This window comes from Lepisma saccharinum, chromosome 29 (genome assembly GCF_977018435.1).
Source record: "Lepisma saccharinum chromosome 29, izLepSacc3.1, whole genome shotgun sequence".
Taxonomy (NCBI): domain Eukaryota; kingdom Metazoa; phylum Arthropoda; class Insecta; order Zygentoma; family Lepismatidae; genus Lepisma; species Lepisma saccharinum.
The window spans coordinates 3,663,224-3,688,579 of NC_139257.1; the positions used below are offsets into that span (position 1 = coordinate 3,663,224).

A 25,356-nucleotide genomic window follows, 5' to 3' on the forward strand; every position below is an offset into this window, starting at 1 on the left:
AAAACAAATGACAATCAAGAACCCCACCGAGTAGTGTGATGTGTTAAAGTATCAACGTGTAGGAGAAGAAAGTAATTTCTGGCCGCAAATTTATCTGAATTTGAGAAATGTACTGATCAACCTCGTCGACGAGTACAAGGATGTAGTAGGGTGTAGATAAATAATAATCTTAAAAAAGAACTGACGGCGCAAGACAAAAGAATAAGGAGAAAGCATGGAACCTTCTTCTACGGGACTTCAATGCCTTACAAAATGCATTCCCGAGAGAACAGCGTACGCTGAACCTCGCCCGCTCAATAAAGATATTTTATTATTATTATTACTGTATTGTGGTAAGTATTTGCATGTTTCATTTCTTAATTCTTATATATTTATATTGTTGTGTCGTGTAAATAGCCAGTGACATGTATTTTCGTAAATTTATACAATTGCACATGTTTTGTGTCTGGGATAGAAAGTACAGTATTTAGAAACATTTGGACTTTGCACCACAGAACCACAAATTATTATTATTATTTTGGCAGTTTTTAGATTACTTTACACATTTCTCGAATTATCAGCATTGTACAGCCAACATCTCTAGCGTTTGCACGCCCTCGATACCACTTTCCGCTCTTTTTATATTAAAAAACAACTGCCTGCAGTCGAAGCGTCAGTATCGTGAACCAGGATCAGACACCAAAACGGTGGCGAATGGCCGATCAGAAGATAAACTCGTTTTGATGTTCCTAGATCGCGATCAAGTGTTGAACCGTCTTCGTGCAATGGAATTTATCAGTGATCCTTTCCCGATCCGAGTTTAAAATTTGATCTTCGTTCAGAGTAGCTACGTGGAAAGTATATCGTTGACTAGTCATTAATAAACATTTATGAACAACATAGGTAATCTATCCATATTGTCTGTAAAAGGGTATTCATTTCTCATTCATTGGCTTGTATACAGCGCAAAGGCGTAATTAGGTCAAGGTCACGTGACGCAGGTTAACATATGATTTAGCTCTTATCAAAGTACATGTTGAAGTCTCAGCAAAAGTAGTTTATGTAACCAATGTCTCATTTAAAAACACAAGTCTTATGATATTTTCATTTTGAATTCCGGCGGATGTTCATTATTTTTTATTAGGCATCCATATCTGTAAGATATGCATAGAGCCGGGAAAGATTGAATCAAAGGTACACCGCCATCCTGTGAGTGCCATTAAAGTGTTGTCTGTCACAGATCGGTGTACTTCTAGAAAGTTTGAGCAGTGTCAATATTATTATTTCATACAGACACGGGTAAAATGAAGGTAGTTGATATTTATCATATGGCCTTTGAGTAACGTTGATTAATAATTGTGAACCTTAATATTCGAATTCTTTATCATTTTAATTAGTGAATAAAGTTCCTATTGTTAACTCGCGGTGTTGCAATTTAACCCAAAGAGTACCTCTGTGTGTAGAATATATTAGCATCTTGTGTACTAATACCAGTTTCTTTCCAGAGGGGGGGACGCCCACCTCCCACTTTTCATCCTGAGAATTGTCGGTAATAGTGGGATTATGATGATATCTAGGGGCATACATTACTGGTAAGAAGTTAACCAGTTTTAGCTTGAATTTGTATTCACAATCTCCGGAACGATCAGTCCCATTGTAATTTCAAGGGAGCCTAGTATGGTGGCATAGGCCTTAAGTAAAGTTCTCGTGTTATCTCTCGTGTGATTTGTCTGTGGTTTTGATCCCAGGTGGCATACCACCTGTCACTTTGAAAACCGAAATTTCAAAAGCACGAGATTCCGTATGAATAATCAGATGGATTATTTGTGTTTGGTCTAACTCAGCATATAGGGTGTGCCTAAAGAAGGGGTACATTTTAGTTAAACGAGAAAGTGAGATAGTGTTATGATACTTGATAACTAACAACTAGAAGACTTAATCAGATTTGACTTAACTTAACGTACAGGGTGCATCTAAAGGAAAGGTATATTTTGTTAATAAATAAATAAATAAAAGACATTATGAATTGTTGTGGAAGTTAGGCTCCACATTACCTATAACGAGCGATTAGTCGACAACGAAAGGTGGTTCCCCTAGGAGGTTTATTAAGTTTATTTGGATTCACATTATATGTACATAAGTTTCACTTGTGGCCCTCCAGTCATAGCTTCTAGCGCTACTGGCGAGACGAACGAGAACAGATTGAATGGTTTAGGAATTTAGTTGGGAGTTTCGGGCAAGGTTGAAATATTAGTTGGTGGTTCTTGTCACGCGGTGGAATGTAGGGAAGACCCCTCCACTGGCGTATACGTCTCAAGTATTTCCGTTTTGTATACTTTTTTGTACTTTATCTGGCAATTGAAACAATAATTGCATTGAAGCATGAGCGTTTCTAAACTTATTTACTTGTTATGTTTAGTGATTTAATAGTTTTCTTCTTAGAATCAGAAAATTTCGATTTAGTCTTACTAAACGCTAAAATACAATCGAGACTAAAATCGAGTAAATCCTGCTTAGCTCAACCGGGAAAACCCGTTCCTTATTATATTTAGCAGAGACAGTAGCTATGTGAAACGCCCTCCCTTGCCCGATAAAACAAATGCTACCACTACCTAGATAGAGGCGGCAAAATCTCCCTCGGACAAGCGAAATAGCGTTACGGTCCAGGTTAAGTTCGTGTGTAGGAACCGGTGACCAACAGTGCATAGTGATAAGCCATATCGAATAAAAACAAAGACATATGTACGTTCAAATTACCACCTCTTTACCTGTAGCCGGGAAGCGGCTAGCTACATACCTGAAAATCACGGGTAGCGACATGCGTATGAAAATGATATAGCCCAAAATTAACATGAAAATATAAAGTATATTCTATTCATAACCAACAAAAATCAGTTTACTACATCACCCCCTCTTTCACGCTCTCACATTCATTCACACATTCAGTTCTCACGGGGTCATCGACACAAAGAATGATACATGACATGTACAGGTTTTATGACGATAAGCCCTAATGATTGCATTCATATTTAAATTTACCTTAATTTTTGTCTAAGCAGGTCATTTGTGATTTTGCTCCAGTGCTACTCAAATCCTAGCCAGCCCTTACTTAAGTTCACCTTTTTTAAAAAGAAACTAGGTCGGCGCGGTGACAATACATTACTTGTCCAGCATAAACAAAGACGTCTCAACGGCAATTACATTCACGTGGGCGGACGTTTTCCTTTTACAAGACCTCACGTGGTTCCAAACATAACAAATAACCTCCGTTGAGTGACGCAAACATATACTCTCTAGCAGACGGGACTTAAACACTTCGCCGCGACGAGCAATTATATTACCAGGCAAATACTTTAACAAATAATCACATATGCGACCTGATGTAGCTAGCAGCGACACAGCACTGACACATAAAAATGAACAAACCTCAAGTAGATTAAACAACTAAGTGGGCGGCGCTTCACTCTAATAGTAAGCACTTTAAACAAATACAAAGGAGCACAAACAACAATGAATTTAAGATCATTAAAAAATATCACAAGGGATAAGAAAAATTGACCTGAGACGAACAAATTACAAATGACAAGCGCGACGGGAGTTTGGTATGAAGTTTCGAGTTGTGTGGGCGTTTTCAAAATGTTGACGAATTTCAAGGGCGTTTTCTAAATAAATCGGCCCGTCACGTGCTGACAATCACACAGATGAATACATTACCATCTCTCAGCTTCCGAGGTGCATCCTGGCGTCTTTATGGGCGATTGAAAACACATAGTATTCACACGAAAGGTTTCCTTGGTCGCGACGATGAAGATGCCAAGGGCGTTCATACGTCTGGTTCCTCGAGTTCTCTTCCTGTCGGGGTCGGTGAACATCTCCGTGGGCTGGTAGGCGTCGTCGGCGCGTCGGCAGGGCGGCGTTCAACATCTCTCTCTCTCTGTGGCGGCTGGTAGGCGTCGTCGGCGCGTCGACAGGGCGGCGTTCAACATCTCTCTCTCTGTGGCGGCTGGTAGGCGTCGTCGGGGCATCAACAGGGCGGCGTTCGTCGTTTCTCTCTCTCTCCGTGGCGGCTGGTAGGCATAATCGGCGTAGTCTCGTCTGACATCGGGCGAATCGACGGTAACGCCCTCATCTCTCTTCTTCCTCTAGCCCGCCATAGTTTCCGGTGTTCCTCGTTTCTCAAAAAATTATAAACGGCGTAAGGTAATCACGGAAACACGGTCTCGCTTCAACTTCCCCCAGCGGTTGAGGTAGGCGCACTCGTGTAGACTTACTGCCTATCCCACACACTGGTGTTCACAAAACACAACAAGGTCCACTATATGCGGAGAGGTAGCACGAAGGCGCTGTCGCTAGAAGAATCGCGGCAAAACTGTTTACGGAGAGGTAGCACGGAGGTGCTCTCGCTACAAGGATCGCGGTAAGACTGTGTATCGAAAAACCATGTCTTTCGTTTTATTTGGATTTTGAACAAGGACGCTAGGCGCACGTTGAAGTGACGCTTCCGGAGAGGTCATTCCACTTCGCTCTATTGTCTCCCAACTTGGACGGGCCGTGCTCGAAGTTCGGTATGTGCGGATTAAGCTTCCGCCTGGCCGTCGCCCATAGCTCAATTACAACCGGTGTCCACAAACTGATCAATTACAACCAATTTGATCTGGCGTCCGTAATTGTTGCTTGATCGCGACGAAACTCCACACATCCGTCCTTGCACACATGCTGCTGCGCTGGAATAACTTTCACATGAATCTGACCGCTGGAAACCGAGATATTTAAATGTTTGTCATTACGGTCGAATTTCCTAAGCTTTAGACGCATATCGTGACCCTTCAGGTAATCACCCTTAAGACACGCGAACGTCTCGTTCCTCCCGTCGGCTTGGCAAAAATCAAATATGTATTCTTACAAATTAAAACACTCAACACTTTGAATCAACACATCTTTTTACCGCTACAGACATGAATAATAATAATAATAATAATAATAATGACGGTAAATCTGACTGTCACAGCTATACACATAATTTCAGTTTGTGTGCTTTACGCGTGAGGCCTGAGTGAATCAGAAGCTTGTGACTGTTTTTATTGTTGGTGAGCGTCTTGTTATTTGCTACTATCAGCGATAGAAACTTTCAAAATCTTAGAATCAGGAACCCTACAATACACTGCATACAATAATCGGGCCAAAGCTCGCTTATAGCATCACATATATATACCCAGATAGCACACAAGCTTGCGGAAAGCTTACTATAGCAAGCTTGATGTGGCAAGCTGGACGCAACCTTGAAGTAAGTATGTGGTACTTAGCGTGGGTGGGTACATTTTTTAAAAAATATAACAATAGACAGCCATTTAATATAACAATAGAGATACTCATTAGACATAAACAATAATGACAAAATGAAATAAAAACCGAAATACAGTGTTATGAAGTGAAATGTGGGTACATTATGATGTCGATGTTACCTGCAGTCGCTAGATGGCACTCGCAAAATATATAAAGGAAACTTAAGTTTTTATAACACAAATAATGGTATATTTGATTATAAATATAATGAAAAATTGTGTTTTAATACCCTTCGAAAGATGTGTGAACATTAAGCTACAAGGATGAGAAGAAAATGTAATGCAGTGAATAAAAGTGAATCTTCCATGACCAACCATTCTGTTTCATGACTATTAATCAGAGCTATGTGTGGTGGAGACCATCTCAAGGCTGGCACCTCTTCACCCAATCTCTAACCTTGCTTTGCCGATTCGACGTGCAACGCGACGAACTGTGTAGCATACGCACAGGGAGCACAGCACGTTAATAGGTATTCAGGGGCAGACAGTTATCATCACGGCACTGGAGAAGATTCAGCTCTTTCCCATTTTTGCTGATTGCTGCTGAATAGCAGTCAATCCTTTTCTCGTTGGCTCTGGTTGCTGTTCTCTTTATCACTGGCTGTTTGGTTCCAAAATCTTTCTTTGGTAAATGTCTGTTCCAATACTTTGACTCTCACTCTCCTTCACGTGAAAAGTGCCGTTTCCACACTCGTCGATTGGAAAGTAGTGTCAGTGAAACGATTCATAAAGGGCTCCCCCAACAGGTTGGGGGTACTGTCTCTAGAGATGTCAGAGCCAGAGACCGGAACAAGCTTGAAAACCCAAATACCCGAAGCTCTTCCATGGATTCCCGCGATCGGTCTAGGTCACCACTTGCCAATAACAAAAAGCAGATACTTCCAGAGCGAACAGGCTACAGACAGAAAGAAACCGACATAAACACACAGAAACCAGTGCTTTACAATTTCCTTCTTTCCAACTACGACACCAAATACAATACAGCAAAACACGTGTTCCAACAAACATCTAAATATGTGCCAAGGGCACAAATTTCACAAATACTGTTCAACCGTAATGACATCATATTGAAATCTCCAGATCCTGACTTTGCAAAACTAATTAGAAACAAAGCCTCTTTTGAAATCTATGAACCCAAAGCAAGTATCCAAACACTGAATGCTTCCACTCAAAAACAAACACCACCACCACATAAATCCCTACTACTATCAGTTGTCATCAGGGGTGTAGAACCTGACTTAACAGACGAAGAGATCTTTGAGAAACTGGAATTCGAAGGTGTACAAATCCGCAAATTTATCCGTATTCGCAATAACAACGGACCCACATACATGGTGCGGGTCCTAACAGACTCACAAAGTGCTGTCGACACACTACTACACAGTGGAGCATACATATACTGATGCAGATACAAAGTTGAATCATCCCGTTCTCAACAACCTCTTCCATTGCGGTGTGAAAAATGCCAACAGTACAACAAGCACACTACCGCTGAATGTCCAAACGGAGATAAATGCGGATAATTTTCAGGACCCCATTCAACCAAAGAATGTCAAAACCAAACCGCTCCACCAAAATGTGTCACATGTACGGAAAATCATCCTACATACAGTTACAAATGCAAAGCCAAACCAGATGCAATACCTTAAAATCTCTGACCTAACAGTCCCGCTGCGCACCAATGACACTTCTACAGAACCTAACAACTCACTACGACATCCAGTAACAGTGGAAGACCTAATACGCTTCTTCACACTGACTCTCCAAAATGTGCACCCATTTTTAAGAACTCACATATTAACCCAAGTAACAGAATCTGCTAAAACAATCTTCAACTTGCAACTCCATGCAACATACTCTGGTCCTCATGTGCATTTCCACATATCTCACTTGGAAACTGCTGTTTAAGGCTTTGAATATGGCAGTACGGAATATGTATAATTTTCTATTTTTAAATATCCGATCATTTCCTAAACGAAAAGCTATATTGCAACACCTGCTCGTGGAGGAATCTGTTCACTGCTTTGCTCTAAACGAAACCTATCTTGCTCCAAAAATGAGCATTTATATACTGCCATACAATATTTTATGCCACGATGGTCCGCCGGGCTTACGACTAAATGGCGGCACAGCTAATGGAATATATAGAAAAATACCTTATCGAACAGTTACCTTCCTACCAAACTTCTACTTACCAGAACATACTGCTAGTACCATCTACTTTCCATCCCGGGTCGTTACATTTGCTACCATCTATGTAAGACCAGGGGAGACTATTCCATACCAATTCTTTCAACATATACAAAACCTCAGCAAACATTATATCATAGCAGCGGACATCAATTATCATAGTCGCAGCATGCAAGTCAAAACAAACTTTTTACAATTTCTGGACCAAAACACTACAGCGGAATTCCATGTACTGCCCATAGCCACACGTTCCATAAGTAACACTACCCCTGACGTTGTTATAACATCAACATCTCTTAGTGCCTATTTGAACATTTCTGTGCTGAATTCCATTGGCAGTGACCATCACCATGTGAAAATCACCTTAAATCTTGGTAACCGCAATATGAGCAGTAAAATACAACCTCGAAAAAACTGGTGTTTCAACAAAGCAAACTGTGAGGCATATAGTGCAAAGCTAAAGCATGCATTTTATGACTCACATCCACCACCAAACAATTCACAGGAACTCGATACGGCGGTGGAACATCTTACGGCACAGATTACCAGTGCGGTAACCACTAACATACCTACGACCACTCTCAATAGTTACAAACCAAAGCTACCTCCGCAATATATTCATCTAATCACGGCATCACGACGAGCATACAGGGACTACCTACAGACGAGAAATCCTGAATCCCTTAACTTACTCCGTCAATGGCTGCGTACAGTTCAAAACTATATAAAAGCTTATAAGCAATGTCGATGGATTGAAACGTGCAACCAATTGACTGATGAAAGCCATCCCACCAAATACCGGAAACGTTTCAAGGTGCTCATTGGACAATCCAGCAGTACTTCTTATCCGATAACAATTAAGGACGCAGCTCTAAACACCGACACTGAAAAAGCTCATGCCTTTGCAAATGTCTTACAAGACACTTTCACTCCAACACCACAACTAGCTCCAAATCTCCGCATCCAGACCAAAATTGACAGAGTCACCAATCCCAATAACAGGCAACTGCAACCCAGCAATACGCACGCTATTGATCCTAATAATGCTCTAACTGTTCCTATTACAACAGACGATATTCTCAATACTGTGCGTAGGAAGAGAAACACTTCTCCCGGCTTGGACATTATTACATGCGTATTGATTAAACCGGCCCCACTTGCATTGCTGTCCTTTCTGGCCATTATCTATAATTTTATCCTCCGCACAAGACACTACCCGACAGACTGGAAGATTTAGAAAGTTCTAATGTTTCCAAAGCCAAACAAAGATAGTACCAACCCCACAAACTATCGACCTATTCAGCTCACATCAACCTTTAGCATGCACTTACAAGCTCACAATTTACTTCCGTCGCACCAAGCAGGCTTTAGACCTCAACATAGTGTCCTAGATAATTTGTTAAAACTAACGACTCGCATCACAAATCACTTCAACACTTCCAAACCATCCTCTCTAGTGAAATTCGACTTGGAGAAAGCATTTGACAAAGTATGGCATACTGGACTCATCTGCAAGCTCCATAAATTCCACCTACCGCTTTGCTATGTCAGATTAGTCCACAGCTTCCTAACAAATAGGATCGCTTATGTCAATGTAAATGGAGCGATGTCATACCCGATTTTCCCTTACTCTGGCGTTCCACAGGGTGCTGGTTTATCACCATTACTCTACATACTATACGTTGCCGATATACCAAAAAACCCACAAGTTTCTATCTACCAATTCGCCGACGACACTGCTTTTCTCGCCTGTTGTTCAACCATCCAAGCTATCAACAAAGCTCTCCAACCAGCTATAAACTCCTTCCAAAGATGGTGTGACACATGGCGTCACACAATTAATGCTCTCAAAACACAAGCATTGGTGTTTCTGCAGACAGGCTGTCGCTCGAAGATCCAAAGGAACCCAAGATTATTAAACATCAAAGTACGGGAACCTCCTATTCTGCCTACCACTACTGCAAAATACCTGGGAGTCATATTTGACTCCAAGCTAACCTGGAAACCCAGTGACGTGCAGTCTGGCAGAGATAGATTAATCAATCTCACATCTATAATTATTTTCAAATCACAATATTTATTGTCTTGTTAAAGCCAGAGTTCATATGCAACACTTTCTTTTTCACGGGCTTCTCGTTCCTCGGTGTGATCCGCGGGCAAAACTGGCCTAGCTCGCTCTTCTTCCGCCATACCAGTTCCAGGTAGAAACGGTCGCCCGAAGGAAAAGGGAAGATTTCTGCCTCTACCTCCCTTGCCCACTCGCCCCCGCTGCAATGGTTGAATGCCCGTGGTTTCAGGTCCCCCCGTCCCTCTCCTATAGGACAGATAGTGGATTGGTTTCTCTTGATTCTTTGCAAATCCTCTAAAGAACTCTAGGGAAAATTTTCTGCAGTACTTACGTATGTTCTCTGTATTTACAGAACCTTATGGGATGTAGTTTCATTATTTATGAAATGAAACGTGTTATGTTCAGACAATAATATTATGCTTTCCTTATTTTATATTATTTTTTTTCAAATATGAAATATATAATGATTAAATTACAAATATTTGCTCAGGCTCTCTCTTGCTCTCGTTTTAGTAGTGTTTTATTTAAATATACCAATCTTTTCGCCTCCAACGGATGTATTTATTTGGGCAAGAGAACGCACGTTCATATTGTTATTGGTTTGGTTTATTTTACTTCGCATTTCTGCCACATTTGGTTATTGCGAAAATGAGGATGAGTGATGATTTGATGAAATTGATGAAGGGACCTCGAACAATCCAGGCCGGGATTCGAACCTGTGATGAGCGCGCATTCTTGTTCCTGTGTTTTACTCTGCAGTTAATAATGAAATAATTTGAAATGAAAAATGTATCTCAGAACTCAAGAAGCCAAATGAATATTATTGAAGAAACTACAAAAAAGTGTGTTTTGTTACCTGTTTTGTTTCTGTGCATAAAGTGGAGTTAAAACACCAAATCAACCAACCGCGGGGGAGTGGTTATCACTACACGCTACGACACCAGGAGTTTCGGGTTCGGACCCCGACCTGGGCATGGGTGTTCTTTGTGTCGGCGCTAAGTAACAAAAATCAAGTCAAATCATTGATTGATTGCTTGATTTGGTTTATTTTACTACGCTTCTCCGCCACTTTTGGCTAATCGCGAAGATGATACAATATAATTGATGAAGGGACACACTCAAAGAATACCCATGGTTAAGCCGAGATTCGAACCCAGGATCTCTGGCTTAGTAGTCAAATCAAATATTTTTTATTTTCGAATGGGGGTGGAGGTTACGTGTACTTTTTTTAGTACTCATTCATCATTTTGTAATCTTTTCCTGTTTTTGACGTTCTATTTTTAGGAATACTGTGTCCTAAAGGGGGGGAGGGGTATGACCCACACAAACCCCACCCCCTTGAGCATGCCACTGATTGCTACCCCAAGTATCGACGTCACCGCACGTCACTGTGGAAACTTCACTTGCTCAACATTGCTCAGAAAGCTACAAATCGTCTGAGGTTGCTCAAACGGCTAATTGGAACATCCTAGGGACTCAACTCCTAGATCGTCTTACATACCTACAATTATTTACGGCCACACTGCATGGATATCAGCCCAAGACTCATTCTATCACAAAGTACAAGTTCTGGAAAGACATGCTCTTCGTTTGGCCTTCAGAGTAGTCCTACCAAGTCCTACACAACTACTGTATGTACGAATAACCTTTCCCGAAATCACAACTCACATCGAAGCCGTCCGTCACAAATATATAACTGGTCGAATGAACTCGCACCATCCACAACTTCTCAGCACAATGTACGAAGATTATCTTCACGACTGCCTTCCAACATACCACTGCACACCATTACAGCATCTCTTAACCATGTATACCTTCCTGATAGATCCACAGCATCCTGACTATCAGCTGTATAATATCCATCATCCTTCGGAACTACGGCACGTGATATATATTTAACACATGCCGCACCATAGCAAATTATTACTTTCCTAACTGAAGTAAATTTCCCACTACCGTCACTGAATAAATAAGATCTGAATGAAATACCCTCAGAATAAGTAAATATGTACCACTCCAATACTGAAAAACACTTAGGCCGTCACCTTGCAAGGGAAAACCTTTATGAAAACAATTCACTTACCAAAGAGAAGGTATACTTTTCTAAATGGGGGGGGGGAGTGGTGGAAATAAAACCCATTGAGATCGGTTAGTTCATTGAACTCTCCAGCCTAATTATTGCCTATTTTTGTGGGAGCAGGAAAAGGTTTATTATCCATTTTCCCTTGACTCATCTCACTAAACAGGTCGCCAGGTGCCGTGGCTTGCCGCGAGTTGATAGCTTCCTGGAGATGAGGCCTTGCTCGAGAAAAGGTTTATTATCCCCGGTTGAGATAAAACCGACACACTTACTCAGAGTTCGGTTAATTCATATGAACTTTCCAGCCTGTTCATTACCAGTGTGTAGTTACAGATCGGTTAGTTCACTAAACTATCCAACTTGACTAGTCCCTATTTTAAGGGGGAGCAAGAAAATTAACAACAAAAATTGGTGGTTGACTGTTGCATGCATCCTTTCATATCGAAATAATATCCAGATGAGATGAAAAATTGTACTTTTCGTGTCCATACAATACCCAAAGTAGGTACAAAAAAGTCTAAATCAAAGCATAATGTCCAGATTACGTCCCACTTGATGTCCAAAACATGTCCAAAAGTGATCCGAAAATGTTCAAAACATATCCTTTCTGGATATCTTTTGGATATCACGTACGCGGACAAATGGATATACAGCAGATATCCAGTGGATGTCAATTGGACATTCCTGGATATCTATTGGATATCCAGAACTTCCGACACAAATATCCAAAAGATATCCATTGGATATATTTTGGACATTTGTGTGCTGTGTGGGAAAGAACTAAATTGTAAAATTAATCTGTTGTATATTCGATAATTTTTAATGTATTACCACAGATATTATTTTACAATATTTTGTCATAGCGATAAAATCATTGGTTGAAACCACAGTCTTTGTCTCAGTGCCAGGAGCACGTCCTCTAGTAGTTCAGGCAAAACCTCACTGAGAAATCCTTTATAAGTGGGTTCACATAGGCGAACGGGGAGAATGTACGGTCCAATCAAATGGTCATGCAGTATCCCGCACCACACATTCACTGCAAATCTGTGCTGGTGATGTGCATGTGGATTTTCATGTTCCCACACATGACTGTTTTTACTATTGAACACACCAGTTTTCGTGAAGATAGCCTCATCAGTCCATAGTACCGTATTCTGAAAATTGGGGATAGTTTCAATTTGATGAACAAACCATTGGCAAAAGTCCTCACGTGGGCCAAAGTCCCGAGGTAAAAGGTCTTGCACTTTCTTCAATTTGTACGGGTGCATCCCCTCTTCTCCCAGGACTCCCATACATTCATATGGGAGGTGTTTCGTTCGTGGGCTAGTGCACGCGTACTGGTGCCTGGATGATCCATCACTGCAGTTAGCACATCTTCCACAAACCGTCGTGTTCGCACACTTCGCGGTCGTCCAACTTCTCGAAGAGGTGGCAACACTGATCTGTTTCCCCAAGTCGAGTGTCTACAGTTTGAAATAAGGTGTGCGATGGTAACACCCTATTTGGAAAACGTGCCCCATACAGACGCCTTTAAGCACGGCTATTACCTCCAGCTTCCCCATAAATCAAATGCATGTCCGCCAGCTCTTGGGACGTGTATGCAGCCATCCCTTACACCGGGCTACAAGTGTTTATGGCCGTTAACGCTAGTACACTTTACAGAACACGATGGGCTGTGGCTAAGAATTAACACGTAACACTGCTAGGTCAAATGTTTGCCCAACACTACTGTCCAAGAACCTCACGTCTTACCATTCAACCGTGAATGTTTAACAACCTGCTGCTGGCACAACACCTGAAGCACGAATAGCACAGACACGTGCGCTCCTTCATGAGGAAACCTACACTGTTGGTGCCCCTAGCGGGAAATGTGGTACTTAACCAGATCACACGGACACCCATCCACCCTTCTGGGTACGCAACCTATGACAGTTCATTTTTTTCGTTTTTACGTCATGGTGCCCTTCGCTCAGGAAATTTTCTTTGTTTTTTGGTGCCATTCAACACATGCCAATTTTCGTCGATACCAGCTCACGCAGAACGCACACCCACCCCACTCCCGTCAACATCTTCGTTCGCGTCCTTTGGGGAATTCCTTGCGCCGACATTGCACAACATTGCCGCGTGATTTTTTGACAAAAGCGTACCCAATTTCTTAGTGGACCGCAAAAACACCGACGACTTCTCTCCACCACTTTCGCCATTATTCACTTCGGAAAATCATTTTCCCACGTTTTCAAACGTCAATTACTCGGCAACAAAGCCGTTTCCGGAATTTCGTTACATAAACTTTCTACCTTATTTTCACTCGTACAATCACCTCCCAAGCATTGTAAACGAACTTACGAAACAATATATATATACAGACAACATGGAAAGACAACGTCTGCAAAGGAGAATAGTGGACGAAAAACAAAGTTATCCAACAGGGATCGACGTGTGTTGAAGCGAATAGTGACTCGAAAGCACAAGACACCACTGTCCCAGATAAGCGCAGAGATGAACAATCACCTCCAGGACCCTGTATCAACGAAAACCATTCAAAGGGAGCTGCATTCTGTGAACATTCATGGCAGAGTTGCCATTCCAAAACCGTTGGTGACTCCACGTAATGCAGTGACACGAAGAAAGTGGTGCCAAGAGCACACGAATTGGACACAGCAGCAATGGAAACATGTGATATGGTCAGACGAATCGTCTTTCACATTATTTCAACCACAGGACGTGTTTATGTGTGGAGAACTCCTGCTGAAGCATTTGATATTGACTGCTTAGTGCCTACCGTGAAACATGGTGGGGGGTCTGTGATGGTTTGGGGGGCTATATCTTGGAATGGTGTTGGCCCACTTATCGTCCTGCGTGGGAGAATCAACGCAGAGAAGTACTGCACCATTCTGGGTGACCACCTCCATCCCATGGTTCAGACTTTGTTTCCCGATGCATGCCACATCTTCCAAGATGATAACGCCCCTATTCACACTGCTAGGTGCTTTGATGCATGGTTTGATGAGCACAGTGATGAGGTAGAACATCTCATCTGGTGTCCACAGTCCCCCGATCTTAACATCATTGAGCCTTTGTGGGGTATTTTGGAGGCCAAAGTGCGTAATCGGTTTCCACCTCCAATGACACTTTCGGAACTTGAGACTGTTTTGTGCGAGGAGTGGCTACGTATTCCAGTTGACACTGTACAGGACCTTTATTTCTCTATCCCACGTAGGATACAAGCTGTCATTCAGGCAAGGAGGGGGGGCAACCCCCTACTAATACAAGTTTTCTGCAATTGCATTGGTGTTCATATTATTTTGTCCATTACCTGTATGTATGTATATATACCGCGTGAGGCACCTAAAAGTACCACCTGAAATAGCGAAGAAACCAGAAACAGTAGCGATGTGAGGTTTGCGGGAAACAATAATATCAAATGGGGCTCGTAAATCGGAGGTATGGGGTGGGTCGAAAAATATCGACAAATGGGGCATCTGGAGCAAAGTCATATTTTTTTTAAAATGGAACGATATACAATAACATGCATAATATAAAAGAGCACACGCAGAGAAACACAACGCCGTTGGTCTCATGCATCTACTGCACATAGGAACGAAGATATGGCCATGTGAAAATATGTAAACAAACTAACAAGTGGCCCACTTGACCGTCAGTACCACGGCATGTAAGACTTCTCAGGTGCCTGACAGAACTGCCTTTACGCAGAGCAAGTTTTGATAGCAGGTCCACGAGATCGTGTTAGTTCATAGCAAGCAGTCATAGTGGTAAGAGCGAAGATTATGGTGTTCACAAACATAGAAAAAGCGGACATGATACTGATTTATGGGGAATGCCGAAAGAATGCCTCAGAAGCCTACCGTGTGTACGCAGAGAGATATCCAGACAGACGACAGCCATCTCGACGTCTGTTTGGTAAGTTATTTATTAAATTAAGAGACACCGGAGGTGTAACACCACGAGCACGTGTGCGGAACAAGCCAACTACAGGTGAGGCAGGTGCAACAAATGTTCTCGCCGCTGTTGCTGTGAATCTGCACGTTAGCTCCCGTGAAATTGCCAGGGATGCTGGGATGAGTCAGCGAAGTGTATTGCGCATTCTGCACACACACAAGTTTCACCCATATCATATCTCCCTCCATCAGGAACTTCACGGGAATGATTTTGTGGACCGTGTTCGGTTTTGCACATGGTGTTACGACACGACACACCCGATTTGTCACGTATCCTCTTCACTGACGAGGCAACTTTTACCAATCATGGAAATGTCAACCTAAGGAACATGCACTATTGGTCGGTGACAAATCCACATTGGCTTCGCCAAGTGGAACGCCAGCGCCCATGGAGTGTGAACGTGTGGTGTGGTATAGTGGGTGAACATCTCATTGGCCCTTTTTTATACAAGGGACACTGAATGCTGACCGATACATATAGTTTTTACAACATGAACTGCCTGTACTATTCGAGAACATACCACTTCAGACAAAGAGGGACATGTGGTACCAACATGACGGGTGCCCAGCTCACAGTGCAAGACGCGCTACAGCATGTGTGGAAAATACATTTCCAAATCGTTGGATTGGACGTGGAGGGCCTGTCAAATGGCCGGCTCGTTCCCCAGATTTGTCACCGTTAGACTTTTTCCTGTGGGGAAAGCTGAAGGACATTGTCTACCGGGATGTGCCAACAACTCCAGAGGATATGCAACACCGCATTACTGCGGCCCGTAGGGACATTCCCTACGAGATGCTACATTCTGTGCAACGATCTTTGCGTGCGCGCCTCGTTGCCTGTATCGCAGCTGACGGCCACCACTTTGAACACACACTTTGACAGGTTTTCGCTTCTTTCGCAGTGGTTCTTCGACATACCGTCATGGTCATTTTCATTATGCTGTAACACTGTCAAATACATCGTGCTGACGATGTCTACTGTATTTTTTCTTCCTTTAACACGTTCTGTCTTCATCTTGTCCAATGGCTTCCGACATCTCATACATGTACATGCCGTGGTACTGACGGTCAAGTGGGCCACTTGTTAGTTTGTTTACATATTTTCACATGGCCATATCTTCGTTCCTATGTGCAGTAGATGCATGAGACCAACGGCGTTGTGTTTCTCTGCGTGTGCTCTTTTATATTATCCATGTTATTGTATATCGTTCCATTTAAAAAAATATGACTTTGCTCCAGATGCCCCATTTGTCGATATTTTTCGACCCACCCCATACCTCCGATTTACGAGCCCCATTTGATATTATTGTTTCCCGCAAACCTCACATCGCTACTGTTTCTGGTTTCTTCGCTATTTCAGGTGCCTCACGCGGTATATATATACACGCATATATATACATATATATATATATTGAAATCTACTACAAATATCACTGTAACACTACTTACTACGATTCCAAACTGCACTAATATATCAAAATTTATTCATGTGAATATGTTTTTCCCCATCTTTATTCCGTACTTGAAATTTTCAAGTGCCCGTTGCTTATCACTGTTTAAGATACCAACGTCCAGGCCCCTTTACTTCCATCGTATTCTTGTTTCCTGCCACACGACGTGCAGAACCACGCCTTCTCGAACGAGGTGACCAATCACGAACTTCCATTTGTATGAGCTTAGGCACATGCTTTGAGTCTAGTTACCCTCGTAGGGATAATCCAGAGTTTCGCGACTCGCTGTGTTCATCGCACCTTCCATGTTGGTGCAACGGAAGATGATCGTTACTCGAGGATTACCCTGACCCACGGATCATTTTACTCCCGAGTTAGTGCAATGTTGGTGCAAACGGGCGTAGGTGTCACACCCCACTCAGTTATTGCAAATATCTTGCTTTCTGCATATCTTGTACATTCAACGGCAAAGATAATGGTAGGCAAATTGTCCACCGCTTTTTTCATTACTTCCACATTCTACATCCTGTGTTGTTTTAAGGAATGAAACTATGTTTGTTCGAAGTAGGCGTTGTTATCTGCTTATTGAAGTCACTATTTCAATTCATTGTCATCACATTGTGTAACACAGACCGAATGAAAATGGTGGTGGACACTTTGCCTTTGGGGTGGAGTTACAACCAAATAGAATCAAGATAAATTAACCAAACGTGCAGACAAAACTCAGCTGCGTGTTGAATGGCTGACCTCATACCACCAGTCAAGTAAAAAGTAAACCTGGACCCCAGGTAACTAGACTAAATGTAATTCTGGCTGCCAGAATCATCAATACAGACTTTTCGTCATCATATCAACACGGCATAACCTGCATGTCTGTGAATACGTAGGCAAATCAATCAACACAATTGTAAATGCATCATGCATACCTTATATTCTATTTATATTATTATCTGCATTTTAAATTTACCAATAAAGATGTAGAGCAACGATTAACGGGGGAACCGTAATTCGAGAAATTGACGTCCCAGTTTATTTACAAAGGCACTGGGACACAGCGTATACCCTCGAATGTATACGTGTGGAGGTTTGGTTATATTCGGGGGTTCCCCCCTTAATTATAAAATTCGCCTACTGTTACTCTAGTTAGGCCATTGTAACTTTCTGACGAAAACAAGCTTTTCGGAACAGACTTATGTGTTCACGTTTTTCCCAACCCTATCCTTAGAAGAATTCCTCACAGGGCATGTGCAATCGTCGTTCTCCTAAATCAGGGACAGCACGGCCATGAAATTAGGCGTGTAGTAGAAGTTCGCACTGTTGCCACGTCGAAACACAACCCTCTGTGTTCGAAGGTTAAAGAGAATGAAAGATCTTGTTGTAGAGTCGGTGTCTGTAATCCATGTGATACACTGACAGTATTTGCTCGAAAGGTCAGGGATTACACAAAAGTGCCCCGGAGAGAGGTCGGTCTGACGCTCGAACTAGGCAACGCAGCCCGGTAGACGTTGCCACACCATGCGCAGGAACCAACGACTTTTGTCACGCTCTCGTTTTGCTTTCCCATATGTGGCAACAGCGCAATTCCGCCCTGCCGCCTACCTTCATGACCATGCTTTTAGTTACACAGAAAGAAAACGTAACAGAATAATATTGCAAATATGATATATTATTATTATTCTTTTCAGAGCGGTTATGTATTATGGGATTCTGAAGTTTTTAATCTATATCCCCACGATTTTAATTGGACTGCTCATATACGCCAAGTACTACAACTGCGATCCATTGCTATCCCAGGTATGCATTTATTTTCTATTTATCTCTTACATTTCGTGTGCACAATGATACGCATAATTATGTTTTGAAAGTATACTGTACTAAATACTTTTGTAATAACTTATATTATATGGAGAACCAAAATCCCTTTAGTTCTTTTTTTTATTATTTTAGAAATTCGTAATAAACCTATAAGGGAACTGGAATACACTCTGGCAAACTAACTCTTTCTTCTATATGGAACGTAACGATCTATCAAAGATAATTGTCCACCTACAGTGGAAAAACTATATTTACATTATTTTACATTATTTTCAATAGCTCCAGTTATTCCTATTCGCTTTTGAATAACAGAGTTAAGAATGTTGAAAGAAAAGTTTGAATTCATTTGTTCAGCCAATTCACAGCAACGCTTCGTATGGGATGATAATATTAGAAAGTGAAAATATACATGAAATATTCACATTTTTCCCAGAGTGTAAATATTTAAATTTGTTCTGGGGGGGACAGGAATTTTTTGAAGCTGCTGCACTCCCGCGCCCACCCTTGTCGCCGTCCCTATGGCTGTATATTGAAAGTTTTTACCATAAAATGAATAGTGGGCCAACCAAATTAATAACTGAGATGGAAATATATTTATTAAGTTCCATCGTGAGTAAATATTTTATGATACTGCATTATTATATGCACGTAACAAAACCGTTGCATGAATTCTTCATTGCAGAAAATAGCAAAATCAGACCAGATTGTTCCTTTTTTCATGATGGATGTGATGGGGCATTATCCAGGCTTCCCTGGTCTATTTATTGGAGGAATCCTTTGTGCAACATTAAGGTATGATTATGTGATAATGTATAACTGTTCATGAACTTGATAAAAATAATGAGTGGTGATGTTTCATTTGGATAACCTCGTTATATATTACTCAAAATGCATGTTACCACTTGAAAAAATTAATTATTTAAGATAAACATATTGTTTTACAGTGTTGATGCAATTCGAATAAGTTTAAATAAATGTGTGTTTTTCAACTGAAGATATTAAAGCTCTGTAATCGCAAAGCTATGCTCTTTCAAGTACATATTAATGAAATGTTAATTACCATAACAGCACGTTGTCGACTATTTTCAATTCGCTGGCCACCATCACCATGGAGGACTTCGTTGCATCCAAATGGAGAATGCCAGAAGAGAAAGTTCTCAGAATTGCCAAATGGGTTTCTGCTTTATACGGATTGATTGTGTTTGGTGTAGTCTTCTTCATTCCGTATCTTGGAACAATAAACCAGGTATGCTAAAACTAAACCTTCAAGAAAGTCATCCCAAAAATAGCTACTGCTACTAAACTTTCAATGTTTTAAGAATATATTGTCATACATGAAAGCTTGTCTGAAAATTACGTGCATAGTAAAGCAAAGGTATGATTGAATTTTCTGTAATAACAAGAAACATTTCATTTTAAGTAGTTATTATATTCTTGAAAAATGTTTACGAAGTAGAATAAATTTAGTATCCATGTACTTTCATTGTTAATTATGAGAATCCATTCTTAATAATGATGCTTTAATTTTATCTCTGAATTGGTAGCTTGTTTTTCGATATTCGATACATTTTCACGTGATATTTCATTGCCCATCCACCGGTCCCTAGGTCCAGATGAAATCCCCACAATATTCCTACGTAAAACTGCCGACTCCTTGGCTCTTCCTCTGTCTGCCTTACTCAACAAATGTTTTTCTAAGGGTGTGTTTCCGAAAAACTTCAAACGGGCCAACATTGTGCCCATTCACGAAACTGGAGATACAAAATGTGTAAAATCCAATAGACCAATCTCACTTCTATCGCCATTATCAATTATTTGTGAAAAAATCATCGAAAACAGGTTACTTCAGTTTACGTTACCGTATATAAACACAGCACAACATGGTTTTCTTCCAGGCAGCTCTTGCCTAACAAATATTTCTGTCTTACTTTCGCATGCTGCCAGAGCTATTGATAATAACTCCCAACTTGACACTATATATTTGGACATTTCGAAAGCCTTTGACAAAATTAATCATAAATTTCTTCTTCATAAATTATCATCCAGATTTAACATCCATGGCAAATTTCTCTCTTTACTCCAGGACTACCTCCATGAGCGTGAACAACGTGATGTTCTTTCAGGTACTTTCTTCCCGTTTTGTCTGGAGTTCCTCAGGGGAGTGTCTTAGGGCCGCTCCTATTCCTTCTGTACATGGATGACCTCCCTGAAAAACTGTCCTCCCTCCCTATCAATATACTTTTGTTTGCGGATGACTGTAAACTCTTTAAGGAGATCTCATCGCATATTTCATTGCCCATCCACGCATTCTTCAAAATGCTCTCACAGAACTAGTTAAATGGTGTCGTCAGTGGAATTTAAAACTAAACCAAATGCTCTTTCCTTACTTATTCCCTAAAAAAGAACAAAGTGCTGTCTACTTATTCTATTGAAAACAATCCAATCCAAAACGTCTCCACCCAAAAGGACCTAGGTATTATCATGGATGAAAAACTCACTTTTAATTATCATATTATAGCTACCACTAAAAAAGCCATGCGCCTTCTCGGTCTTCTATACAGATTTAGCGAAATTCAAAACCCATCATCTCTTGCTCTATTCTATAAATCTTTCATCTCGCTCATCCTCGAATACTGTTCCCCAATTTGGGTAATGGCCTCAAAAACCAATCTTACCAGAATAGATTCTATTCTCAGTTTCTTTCTTGCATTTGTTCGCCATAGAATACCTTCCTTTCGACATGTATCCAAATCAGACACCATGGCTGCTCTGAATATTCACACTCCATCCTTTCGTCGTGATCTAGCTGACATGAAATTTTTATACAAGATAATAAATGTCAAAATCAGAACAGATCTCCTAATCAGTGAATTCACACTTAGGGTACCCCAAAAGCAAAGGCGAAACCTGCAACTCTTCCACAACCCAACCACTAGGCTATCCCTTCTACAACGATCCTTGTTTTACAGACTCCCAGAAATCTACAACAAACTACCCCTGAATGTAGATATTTTCCTTCCAGAACGTAATTTTTGTATATTACTGACCAAGAACATGTAAATCTATCCCATCTTGTTATTGTTTTTATATTTAGTTATTTTTTGTTTCTACTTTATGTTGTTTCATTGTAAAATGGCCAAATAAGACTGTATCTGAAACTCTGAGTAAATAAATAAATAAATAAATAAATTTCTAGACTTAATGAAGAATCTCTTATCAAGCTCATTAGGAATATTTTGTTTTGGAGGTTTTATAAAGAGAAGGTTTAAGAAATATGATCCCGCTATCTTAATCAGCTTATCTATCTTCACTGTGTTTTGGTGCATTGTCAATATAATTTTCTGTATCATATGAGAGAGTTCAAATCTTTTCAACCCAAAGCCATATTACGTAATGTAATGTAATAAAAAAATACCTTTTTATCATCTTTTTCAATGCATCTTATTTATACATGAGAAAAACTGAGGTTTATGCATCGTGTTATTATAGTGTTTTGTTTAACTGATTTCAAATTAGGACAATATTGAGAAATCTATAAATTTAATTAATATTGCGAGTACTTGTCTTCAATTTAAAGTAATATATTTCCTTAATATGCAATTCCAATACTCATTGAGGGCGGAGAATAGACAAGTAAATATATTTATGTAGAACACGATCTGGAGGGAAAATATTGTGTTGTAAAGAAATGAAAATTAATGAGAATTATTATTCGTGAGATGGTTTCTATGTACCATATAGTATAATAAATATAAAGTAGTTAAGTTGAAAAGTTGCACCTTTCTTTATAAATGGAATTAAAACTCTATTTTTTGTTGATACTTCTATAAGTATACTTTGTCGGACCCTGTGGCTGAGTGGTTAGCACATCGCGCTCGACGCCAAGGGTCCCGGGTTCGAATCCCGCTCGGGCATGGTTGTTTGTGAATGTCCATTCATCAATTTCATCATTTCATCACTCATCTCTATCTTCGCAAATTAGCCAAGAGGCACAAAACGCGAAGTAAAATATAATAAATCAAAATAAATAAAGTAAAATATAAGTATACTTCATATAGCCTGTGTGTTTAATAGTCAGATAACATTTCATTCTGAAAATGTTTCAAATGAGATTCGCAATGAATAAATTTATGTATTTTTTAATGTGAGTGTTTAATATAAGACATTTAAATACCTATAATAATAAATTACTCCTTTATATTGATATTCTCATTGATCATTATGCTACATTTGATACATGATTTATGATTGGTAGACTAAGTTATTTTAGGAATAACGGTGTAACATTGTTCATTTCAGAATTCATATCTACGAGAGAGATTATTTGAGCTGGAGTTTTGTTTTACGTCCGTTTGCCCCCACCACCCCCTTCTATACGTGAGAAAGAGAGAGAGAGAGAGAGAATGTGCACAGGTGAACTAATTGGGACTAGGTCTACAGTCGAACGTGGGATTCGAGTTATAATGTGGCTCCACGGGTATCGAACTCGAGACCACTTGGTCATAAAGCGACGTCAGTACCACTAAGTCATGTATATATATAGAGGGGTTACGACCTCGATATTGTGTTAACATATTTTAGGTGTAGAATTTCAAATGTGAGGGTCATTCAGTCATAAATTCTGGCATTATACGAGTTCAAACTGGTGCGTTAGTTAGTTGGTTTATATCTTCTAATATTGAGGATATTTTAATACGAATGGACCAAGTATATTTATTATATTATGAATAATGGTAACTATTCTTCTTGAATGTAGCCCAAATATTAGCATTGCTCCACGTGTCTCATTCAAAGGATCTTTTACTGCATTCGTCGTATTGCTCTAGTCGAAGGATTAGTAGGAAGAAAATTCGTACGTAATATGAATATGTGATTTTTACTCACAAATATAGTTTAGAACCGTATTGTGAATGGGACTCGTTCAGACGATTTGTTGCAAATTCACATTTGAAGAGGGATATTTTATTATGATCATCTTATTTTTACATATCTATAATAAGGAGCCTAAAGTTATTGTGATTAGACAAGTAAATATAGAAATTATTGGTGTATTAGGTACTGCAATAAATATTAATATGCTAACATAATCCTTTTGCTTGGAGCCAAAAGTATTAACTACATACTAATTATATATATATATATATATATATATATATATATATATATATATATATCATTACTAAATTGAAACATGCAGAAATAATCAAACTACGTCTACAAAAGGGCAATGTTACTCCACTGCCTCAAATTCAACTTGATGTGTGCGTGAGATATGACATCATATATACGAAATAAGACAAATTCCAATAATAACATGAAACCAGTGAAACTCTCTCTCTTGATATACAGCACCTAGTATAGTGATTAAAACTTCACATTATCCATAGACGTGTAGGACTTTAATATATATTGCTAGAAGTTAGGCTACAATTACTGCTTGCTTTGGCGGTTTTTGGTAGAGCCCTTTATTTTTCTCTAATAAAATGGGATTGACTAAAATTACAGTAATACCTAATCCTGATACAATTTCTGTATGGGAGAGCCAAGGGGAAAGAAACGAAGGAAAACATTACAGAGATATTAAATATAATAAAATGAATGATCATTATGTAATCCTTCATAGGTTCCTGTCATTATTTGGTCACTGTTGATACTCGTACGAGAACAAGAGGCATCTAAGTCCAGAAATGCGGTTTTCAGTTTTGTTTAAATAAACTCTTCTCAAGAGCTTTATTTGGAGTCAAATCGACATATTTCCTCTTTTAGTCTTTAGCAGCAAGGTGGAGTCAGTTATCTTCAACATACTGACTCGTATTAAGATTCAGTCATACACCATTTCCTCTCCCCTGCAAATTTGGTTCTCACACGACGTTATGTGTTTTGTATTTTTCATTCATCCAAATAATATAAATCATATTCATATTGGTAGTGCTTAGGTTAGTACTAAGTGAATAGGTTTTGTAAAAACGTATGTAAATAATCCTATTGTATTACTAAATGTAATAATATTCTTGATATAATATCACATAATATCAATATTCACTCCGCCGGAAGTACACTCCGCGGCAAAAAAGAATCGCCCCCTCTAGTAATAAAGTGTAAAAATTTTCTTTGATGCAGTATTTCTTCATTTGTGGATTTATTTCAACAATGTAATATTTACAACAGTTAGTGTGTGATTTTTTAAAGTATATGCTACGTATGTACATGAAGGAGGGAATTCTTACATTTTCCTACATTTTGGCACATTATTATTATTATTGTGACACAAATTATGTTAATTCCTTGTTATTATATTTTTTATTGCAAATGTAGAGTATATTACATTTTCCAAGAAATAACTAAACACTAACGTAAGGGAAAAGGCGATAAAGCTTAACAATTTAATCGACTAACAGCTTTTTTTTTGTTGATTTCTTAATTATTGCCTTCATTGTTAGAGTAAGTAAAATATCAGAAAATGTTAAAATGA

The 25,356-nt window shown here is 39.8% G+C and overlaps 1 protein-coding gene across 1 annotated transcript in view; it reads left to right on the top strand.

Annotated features, from left to right (window-relative positions):
- Positions 1–25,356, top strand: part of LOC145981171 (sodium-coupled monocarboxylate transporter 1-like) — a 243,408-nt gene that overhangs the window by 190,568 nt on the left and 27,484 nt on the right. The window contains exons 9-11 of the mRNA XM_083114294.1: positions 18,755–18,863; positions 19,567–19,676; positions 19,953–20,130. Coding sequence (XP_082970420.1) covers positions 18,755–18,863; positions 19,567–19,676; positions 19,953–20,130 — 397 coding nt within the window. The remainder of the gene's footprint in view (positions 1–18,754; positions 18,864–19,566; positions 19,677–19,952; positions 20,131–25,356) is intronic.